Here is a 9,688-nt window from a genome sequence, read left to right as displayed (position 1 = left end):
CAATTAATTTAATAATTTATGATCGTTAAATAATCGATAAATGAATTGTGACTTATAATTTTTTTTAATTTGTGACCTATAAATAAATTGTGGCTTATAAATTTTTTTATTTGTAATCGAGAAATAATTTGTAACTAATTAATTTGATAATTTGTGACCAATTAATTTGAATTATGACTTTAATATATTTAATTAATAATATATATATTTAATTAATTATTATGTACATAAAATTTAATTAATATCTGATTTTTGAAGTTTTTAAACCTTATTTCTTAGTTTTGAAATGGATTATGCTTAATCTTCTAGAGTGTGTTTGATTGACATGAAAAATATCTCGAAAAGAAAATGTTTTCGTTGTTTTGAGGAAAATAAAAATCCCTTCAAAAAAATTTTTCTTAGAAATAACGAAAATTATGCATATTTTTAAAAGTTGAAAAATATTTTCAATGAAAAAAATAGCAATCAAACACTTTAAAGTAGAAATTTTTGTGAAAAATTGACATTTTCCATACTTTTAATTGAATTTTATTTAATTCAAAAATACAGCCTTTTTAATATTATTTTCACAATGTCTGATATTCCAAGGTGAAAAGATAATTTTATTTTCCACAAAATGATTGATGAAGAATGTAGCCTTGACCTAACAACATAAACTGCCAAAACACGTTCATTAACGTTGGAATAAGAAGCTGCCAAAGAAAATATCATAATTACACAGTACCCTGCCTACACCTGACCTGGCGCATAAGGAAAAAAACTACGGAGACCGAAATAAAGTAGCAGATAGAGACAGAGAGACGGAGAGTTGTACTGTACATGGAAATGTACATAATAATTAAGAATTAGTATAAAATATGGTAAAATATGTCACCGACGGCAAACCAAAACAAATTCATAGCTTGTTGGAGACTTTTCTTCTCGCCAGAGAGATAGACAGACCCTTCATCCAAATTCAATTCTGTAGCTTCAATTTTCTGCTTCAGGTTTGTACTTTTATTCTTTTCCGATCTCTCTTTTTCTTAGCGTTTATTTGAATATTTGTTCTGTTTCTTGGGAATTTGGTTTGAAAGATTGAGTAGAAAAGGGTGAGTGCATGACAATAAATGTCATATGCACGAAAAAAGGGTCTTATTTTTGTTAGATTTAGGTTTTCTTGCATCCGGCGCTGTTTGGGATCACTTACCAGTTTTATTTTTTGGTAATTTCATAGATTATGCTTTTTTCTGTGCTCATTTTAACATTACCAAGTTTACATTTTTTACATTTTATTTTATTTTTTTAAAATTTTTTTTGCTGTTGGGTTCTTCAGTATATGAGCCTTTTAAAAGGTTTTTATTGAAATTTAATTTCGATGAGTTTTTTGTTTGGATAAATATATATGTACAAACTATAGTTTGACAAAATCTTTTACTCTCTCTAGTGTGGACCCCGCATGTATTTAAAAAATGGCAGCTTGTGATCCCCGCCCTATTGTGAGTAGTGAGTAAAGGATTGTGTAAAAAAGGTTTATACATATAGCATTGTCCTTTTTTCAGTCTATTTATGTGTAGAGATTATGATCTACGTCAAGATACTTGGACTCGGAAGTGGATATCTGGGAGTTTATCGAGATGATATCTTAGAGTTAGATTCTTTTTCTGTTTATGTTAATTATGTAATTCAGATTCATGGTATACTGATTAGCTAGATTTTTAGGATGCTGAATTGGTACTAAGATATATGAATGGACAGAACTATGTAACTTTTATTTAACATAGTGCAGTAAAAGAATTTGTGCATTTGACCTCTAGTTCATTAGGCTCAATTCTTAACTTCTTGAGTTGTTCAAGATATTTATTGCAGTTATGTGAATGTACCTAAGGTTTATGTTGATCTATGAATTTCCATTGTGCTAATCTCTATCATTTATAAAGTACTTAGTATGCTTATGGTAAATTGAGTTTCATGATATAGTTTCTATTGGTAAATTACAATATGTTCAGATTATTTTGTTGCAGTAATTGAGATTTATTTAGTGAATTGAGAATTTTTGAAATGCTAACGAGTAGATCTTTGCCATAGAATTTGTGATTAAGGCAGATAATGTCGAGTGGGGGAACTCAGAATAGTTTAAGAAAAACACTTGGAGCTCTCAAGGATACGACCACTGTCAGTTTGGCTAAAATTAATAGTGACTACAAGGTATTGTTAATGATGGTACTTTTAAAGAATAAATTTCTGTGATCTCTGGCTTTATTTGGGTTCTTTTTGCAGGAATTGGACATTGCCGTTGTGAGAGCTACAAATCACGTCGAGCGCCCAGCAAAAGAAAAACACATAAGAGGTAGGTAACTTGAAGATTATGTGCATTGTCACATGGAGGATATGCACCAAAAGGGTGTCTTATTTTCTATTATATGATTGTAACTTGGCTTCCAAATGGCAACCTGATGACTGTTACCAATTTTGTTTTCAGCTATTTTTGCTGCTATATCAGCTACCAGGCCTCGAGCTGATGTTGCATATTGCATACATGCCCTTGCGAGACGATTGTCAAAGACTCATAATTGGGCGGTATATGTTTCAGACGTTGATAACTATTTACCTTATAATGATTGTAAATAGAAACTTGCTTGATTGGCAGTTTAAAACTGGGTAGACAAATAAAGTTTTTCTGGCTTCTTGTAATAGTCCTGTATTGTCTTCAAAATCTGTCAGTACTCATAATATAAATCTCCTGATATTACTTTGTGACTTGGACCTGACGATATACCTATAAAACAAAATATGTCTCCTGATAACTATACAAAATGATGTAAACAAAAGTCACTTGCCAATACTTGTCCCCATGAAGAGTTTATGTGCCTATAAATGGAAATAACATAAATCTGTTAGTTCCCTCACATCTTCCTTACCTAGTCATGTAAATTATCATGTTTCATTCCTTAATTTGGTACTTATCCTCAACAACATTCTTTCCCATATCTTTTATGCTTGGATCCAAGATATAGTGAATGCATCACAATTTATTAATATCAGTGTGTAATAACTGGTGGAACAGAGGAGCTGTTGTAATTGTATAAAGCTCTTCTTACTACTTACCAGTTTGAGCCTCACCCTTCCTTTCCATGTGAGGTCCATTTAGTGTTTGTGTAAAGAATGTACTTCATCCTCCTTTCTAAAGATATTTAAGTTGTTGTATTTGATGTTTAGATCACCAACTTTTTTGGGTAATGATGACTCCTTGAGAGTTTCAGTGTTTATCCTAACTTGCTTGTCTTTGACGATTAAATCCTTGATTTAAGTGTCGAACTCCTTCAATGGGGCTTTAGCTGTTAAATGAGTCAGGTCTTAAAATTGATTAGTTATGAGGAGGTAATAGCTGCTCAAATTTTAACAGATCTTTTACAGTCTGTTAGGATCCATGATTTTGGTGAGCAATACAACTGAAATATGTAAAAAAGGGCTTAATTTAGAAGCTCATGGGGGTTTCAACATCAAAACATATGATGCCAGTGGAGTAGCCTTATTGGTCGTAGACTTCTGTAGATTGGTATAAAAAATCAATTCATGACAGATTGCCTTAACCATCACCCTAGTGCGTGACATGGGAGAATGATCTAATGATGAAAACAATTCAAGATTGGTGCTAGAACTGATTTAGGCAATGCTTATTGACAAAGAGGTTGATCAAAATGATTTTACAGCTTTTTTGTATAGTTATATATAGAGTAAAGATTACCTTGGTTAGGACAAGTGGCATGTGCGTCCCTTTCTATGTAATATGTGTGTCTTGCCTGTGTTCCTGAACCAATTGAGATTAAGGGCTCCAATTTTCTTTGATTTTTTCCCTTTCATGGTGTTTTCTGTTCTGAGTTCCAAGATAATGGAACTTGGCATACGATTGTTTACTAGTTAAGGAGATATGCAACGGAGTCTCATTTGTCAATATTTAGCCCCCTTTGGCCCCCATTACGTGAAAAATTAATGGGTGGAATAGTTTTTTTTTGAAAAATGAGTGGTTGAAAATGAAGGAAAAATTTTCGATTTACGTGTAATATTATTTTATGGAAGATTTTGTGGTTGAAAATAGGAAAGAGAAAAATGAAATGTAAATTAATGGGGCTCAAACAGGTGCTTAATCTAATCTGAACTTGGCCTTATTACTCATACTAACATTTGGCATAAGCTACAGATGTGTTAATTTTTATGCATGTATATCTCCGTGCATATGTGAAGTTATGGACATGCACATGCATATATTGTCTGCAGAGAAAAGTCATATCCAGCTCCTGGATAATATTTCTTCGTTGGCACTTGACACTGCAAACACCTTAGCATCTCTCCCAGTTTTACTGCAACTTGCTTTAGTTTTCAGATGCCTCTGGTTTATTTAAAAATTATGTGTTTTCCTGTTCACTTGGTTGTCTAGTCATCATACATGATACTGGCTATTTCCTCGGTAATTTCCTCATGTTTTAGGTTGCCTTAAAAACTTTGATAGTAATCCATCGTGCATTGAGAGAGGTTGATCCCACATTCCAGGAAGAACTTATCAATTATGGTAGGAGCAGGAACCATGTGCTTAATTTGGGCCATTTCAAGGATGACTCAAGTCCAAATGGTATGGTTTTATTTTCTTGCACTAGCCCTGCAATTTTGCAGAAGGGAAATTTCTTGGTATTGAAATGCATTTTATCTCTTGACCAGCATGGGATTATTCTGCCTGGGTGCGTTCTTATGCATTATTTTTGGAGGAGAGGCTGGAATGTTTCCGAGTGTTGAAATATGATGTGGAGACAGAACCTCCGGTGAGAAATTTATTAATATCAACATTAGCTCTTTTTCTTTGTGCTATCCAACATTTCATTTCTATGTTTACCCGTTGGATTGAGCTGTTGATTTATACACTAGCTTATGTGCTTAAATACTTCTACTGGTTACCTTTTATCTTGGCCATGTGGTGCTTGAAGTGTAATCTGCAAATCTGTGCACCTCTGAATTCATAGGGCCAATTACTTTCTAGTCACTTTAAGAAACTTCACATCTTCCTTTCAATAATCTATCATAGTAGGACTGCTTAACACATTCATATATTTCTTAGGTCCTCTTTCCTTAAACCTAATCTCCATCATGTCAGTATTTTTTCACATAGGGCCAGGTTATATCTCTCATTTGAATATTTTAATTTTTGTTTAAATTTTTTGAAGAAGTTGAAGATCCTCATCAGTGTTTAAGTCAAATTGCTAGTACAATCAGAATCTAGATTTCCAGGCATCACGTTCTAGTGACCCACAGGAAAATTCTTTATTTGTTACTTACAGAAAAAATTCACTATCTGAAAATTAATATACTTGAACTATTTTCTTTCTTGATAGTTCCTAAATACAAATAATGATGCAGAGAACAAAAGATTTGGACACTCCAGAGTTGCTTGAGCAATTATTGGCTTTACAGCAACTTCTGTTTCGGGTTCTTGGCTGTCAGGTAATTTCTATCACCTATCTGATCACCAATTCTTGATCATTCATCAAAATTTCTGTCTTGGTAATGTTAAAGCTCATGTCTTAACTTAATATCAGTACATGGAATACATTCATTTGTCGCTTTCTCCTAATAATTTGGGTTATAACGATTTTAAATTTGTTCAGCCACAAGGAGCGGCAGTTCATAATTTTGTTATTCAGTTGGCCCTTTCTATGGTACGCGAAGTCTAAGTTTTCACATTTACCTTTACAATAAGAGCCTTTTTCCCCAATGTCTTGCGAAGTTTATCGAGTTATCTATTGCTATTTCATGCAGCTTGCCACTGAAGGCATTAAAATTTATAATGCAATAAGTGATGGTACAGTTAATTTAGTTGACAAGGTACATTATGACATGGAATAACTCTAAACTATCTGTTACTCAAGGAGCAATGAATTTAGTGTGCTTCATTCTTAACAGTTCTTTGAGATGCAACGGCATGATGCTCTTAAGGCACTGGATATATACCAGGGAGCTGGCCAGCAGGTACACCCAGTAGACATTAATTTTAGTAGTTAATTAGTTTTTGTATTTGTGGGGGGATTGTTTTCCTCGTACGAGTGTCTTTGTAATAAAAATTTTCCAGGCAGAGAAATTGTCGGAATTTGTTGAAGTGTGTAAAAATCTTGACATTGGCCGCGGAGAAAGATTTATAAAGATTGAGCAGGTTAGACTTTCTTGCAGATATTCTATTTTTGTTTGACTTAGACATTGAAAAGTTCCCCCCCTTACCTTTTTTTCTGATTAATGATGAAGCCTCCTGCATCATTTCTACAAGCTATGGAGGAGTATGTGAGAGAAGCACCACGTGCTTCCACTATTCGCAAGGATCTGGTATGGATATTGCCCAAGTCATTATATAAGCAATTTCTCTCTATCTTTGTATCTACACACACTCAAATGTGTGATGTTAGAGAGGGAGAGAGAAGGAATTCCCTCTTTTATATTGCTGTTAGTTCATGGGATGGATTTGAGTCCATCCGTTAAATCAGGCGTAGCAACAATACTAAAATGTGTATGCTAGCAAATTTTAAGCCTTTACCTATATTTGGTTGTGATTAAAATCTGATTTTAATTTAAGTCAAAGTCAAACAATCAATATTAACCACATCTTTCACGGGTCCCACAACTTTTCAACCACACATTTCAAAAACTTCTATCAAAATCTAACAAAAAATCTAATTTTAATCCCTACCAAACATCCTTTTTGTATATTTTAAGTGACCATTACACCTGTCATCAGATTTACAGAAAAGTTTTGGTTATAAACTATATTGGACCGACCCTTTTCACTACTATAACATTTGATTGCTGACCTGTCTTTAGGGGAGACCATTCACCAATATATCTATGGTCACATATATTTATATTGTAGAATGTAGCTCAGAAGTTCTAGAGATAGTTTTCATATTACTGAATAATTATTTTCATGACTTTCTGATATGTACTGAATAGAACGTTGATGAAAAGTCGAAGGTGATATTACCCATGGAGTACAAAAAGAATTCAGAGGTCAAGGAAGACTGCCCATCATCACCACCTCCAGCTGAACCACAACCGAAGCCGGAACCAGAACCAGTTAAAGTGGAAGCATCTGTTTCAGAACCACCTGATCTGCTGGTAATTAATTGGAATATTAACTAATTCATGATATCTAACTTTTCTTTGTTTTGGCAACTATCTGCTTTGAACAATGTTACGGGCTTTTCGACTAACCACATTTCTCTGTTGTAAAGGGTTTGGATGATCCTGTTCCAGCTGCCTCTGCATTAGATGAGAAGAATGCTATGGCTTTAGCCATTGTGCCAGTTGGTAAGTATTATTTATTGAAGATTGAACTTTATTCTTGTCTTTCTTAGCATTTGGATAAAATAAGAGTTTATTACTCTAGTTGATTTAATTTAACATTTTATTTCATATGTAAAATCCAATTATTAATAAATTTGAGGGCGTGTTGGTTATATGATGTCATTGAAGATCACTCAATCTTTTGGAAGAGCTGGATATTCATTGAATTCCTTCTTGCCATTTTAGGTGAACAACCAGCTTCAGCTGGGCCAAATCTGTCAAATGGAACTGCGGGCTGGGAATTAGCTCTTGTTACAGCACCGAGTTCCAATGGGAGTACTTCTTCTGCTAGCAAATTGGTATTGTTCACCATCTTCCTTGGAATTTTTCAGTTGCTTCACCAATAAAATATTTTATAGATATAAGAATTCTTTCTTTTATTGATTAAACCTTAACTTTGATAGCAATAATAAAGAAAACATCTCACAAGCACATATTTACAGTGGTTCACTTTCAATGTGAGTTACATTTACACTTGGTGAAGCAAAATTTTCACCGTAGACTAGAATTTTTTCCACACGACTGTGTCTTCTCCACTAAAAAAAAATGTCCCTTTAAATTTCGTTATATATGATAGGAATATTAGGGTGATATCAAGTGGACAACTCAATATGCCTCTAAATAGAAACGTCTCACGTGCACTGCCTCGAATCAATTAATAGGGAGGGGATATTTTATTCTTCAATCTGAATTTATTAGTTGTATGTGCTTATCTATATTGCCTGAATGCATGTAATGTTTTATTAGCGTAGAAGGCGTTGATGTGAGTACTTTACTTTAATGATTTTTACGTTGACAAAGGCTGGTGGACTCGACATGCTTACACTAGACAGCCTATATGATGATGCAATCCGAAGAACCAACCAGAATGTTAGCTACAATCCATGGGTACAAGCTCCAACGGCCACTCCCATGATGCCCCAAACTGCTCACGACCCATTCTATGCCTCCAATGTAATGGCTGCACCACCTTCCGTGCAGATGGCAGCCATGGCCAACCAACAACAGGCTTTCATCTACCACCAGCAGCAGATGATGATGATGATGAGGCCACAGCAGCCCACAAACCCTTTTGAAACCCCGTATGGAGCCAGTAGCCAGCCTTACGGCTCAGGTATGCCAACTCGAGCTTATAATCCTCATCCAAGCCTTACTTGAGTTGAGTAATTCCCACGGGAACGTTATTTTGTTGGAAATTTGAGGAGGACAAATATGAATTTGTAGTTAGTACTGAATTTTACACTGGACAGCTATCTAAAGATAGATGATTTGTATCATATGATGTGTCCAAAGTATAGGAAGGGATTAAATTAGTTGTTTCAATAATTAAGTAGAAACAATTATTCTGCCTTCTGAAAATAACTTGAACCTTGAGGCAGTTGGTTTCGGTGTATGAACGTCTTTGCATTATTAACTAACTAACAGCAAATATGGCTGGCTGGTAATTTACTGAGACTATATAAGATTTTGGAATTATCGTTTAATGAAATATACTAAAGATTGTGCCACGTTTCCACTAAATTCTAAATTTTGAGTTGGCTAAATGAATCTCTTTTTCACCACTTCATTCGATTCATTTGTAAATCAAGTTCTTAGGAGAAACGAAAATATAATTATCAGAATAAATATTCATTCTGCTCATCACAATGTTGAATGGAGTTATTTGTTCTTTGGTGGGATGCACTATTTACTGCAGTAGGTGGGGGTACTTTTAAAAATGGTGTTGTCAAAGAAGGGAAATTTCATTTTGACTTGTTGAACTCTTAAAATGATGACAATGACCTATTGAGTGTTAAAAGACAAAAATGCCTTTAAGTGTATTATGTAACTACGAAAGAAGGTTTTGTTTAAAAGACATTATTATCCTTTTGTTAACAAATAAAAGTCAAAACACTTCCCATTTAAAATATCAAAAGCAGCAAACTTCTCATATCTATTTATTTCAATACAGATAAAAACGCTTTCATCTTTCATTTGCTAGAAGCTCAAGATTTGAAAAATTCATTGAATGCGATAACTGAAATTTTGTTAATAGATCAGCAAATTTATAATACGCATATTTAATTTTGTTTTCGTTAAATTATTTTATGTTTGCATAGATAAAATTTATTTCAACATATATATTAATATAGATAGTTTTATTAATAGATCTGTGAAAAATTTTAAGCATTTGACGAAAAAAATTCATTTGCATTAATACTAAAAAATTAATCTGCAAAAGTTTGGTGTGTTTATTCTGCTAGAAAGCGAATTTGAACTGTTGGCTGTCCAAACAGTTGAAAAAACCCGTTTGGATAGTCGGACTATTTAACAGCCGACTGGACAGTCAGAT

General features: G+C 33.7%; 1 protein-coding gene across 2 annotated transcripts; it reads left to right on the top strand.

Moving 5' to 3' along the window:
- The first annotated feature begins 740 nt into the window (after window positions 1–740).
- Window positions 741–8,775, top strand: LOC111402260 (putative clathrin assembly protein At5g35200). 2 transcript variants are annotated; one of them, XM_023030431.1, is made up of 16 exons: window positions 741–986; window positions 2,065–2,184; window positions 2,257–2,326; window positions 2,459–2,556; window positions 4,465–4,606; window positions 4,693–4,793; window positions 5,386–5,469; window positions 5,634–5,684; window positions 5,785–5,850; window positions 5,929–5,994; window positions 6,095–6,175; window positions 6,265–6,342; window positions 6,964–7,128; window positions 7,245–7,320; window positions 7,543–7,655; window positions 8,158–8,775. In XM_023030431.1, exons 2-16 carry the CDS (start codon window positions 2,086–2,088, stop codon window positions 8,512–8,514), a joined length of 1,647 nt encoding a protein of 548 aa, XP_022886199.1. In that variant the 5' UTR covers window positions 741–986; window positions 2,065–2,085; the 3' UTR covers window positions 8,515–8,775. The 2 variants fall into 2 exon arrangements, with proteins under 2 accessions (XP_022886199.1, XP_022886200.1); XM_023030432.1 differs by lacking the exon at window positions 5,785–5,850.
- The last annotated feature ends 913 nt before the right edge of the window (window positions 8,776–9,688 follow it).

Source organism: Olea europaea, chromosome 10 (genome assembly GCF_002742605.1).
Source record: "Olea europaea var. sylvestris chromosome 10, O_europaea_v1, whole genome shotgun sequence".
NCBI classification, from domain to species: domain Eukaryota; kingdom Viridiplantae; phylum Streptophyta; class Magnoliopsida; order Lamiales; family Oleaceae; genus Olea; species Olea europaea.
This window is presented reverse-complemented; position numbering and strand designations above follow the sequence as displayed.

Bases quoted from the DNA above. Each gene is read 5' to 3' on its own strand.
- LOC111402260 (XM_023030431.1), top strand. From the start codon at position 2,086: ATGTCGAGTGGGGGAACTCAGAATAGTTTAAGAAAAACACTTGGAGCT. The intron at 4,794-5,385 runs GTGAGAAATTTA...ATAATGATGCAG, and splicing joins ATGTGGAGACAGAACCTCCG to AGAACAAAAGATTTGGACAC. The intron at 6,176-6,264 runs GTTAGACTTTCT...TTAATGATGAAG, and splicing joins GATTTATAAAGATTGAGCAG to CCTCCTGCATCATTTCTACA.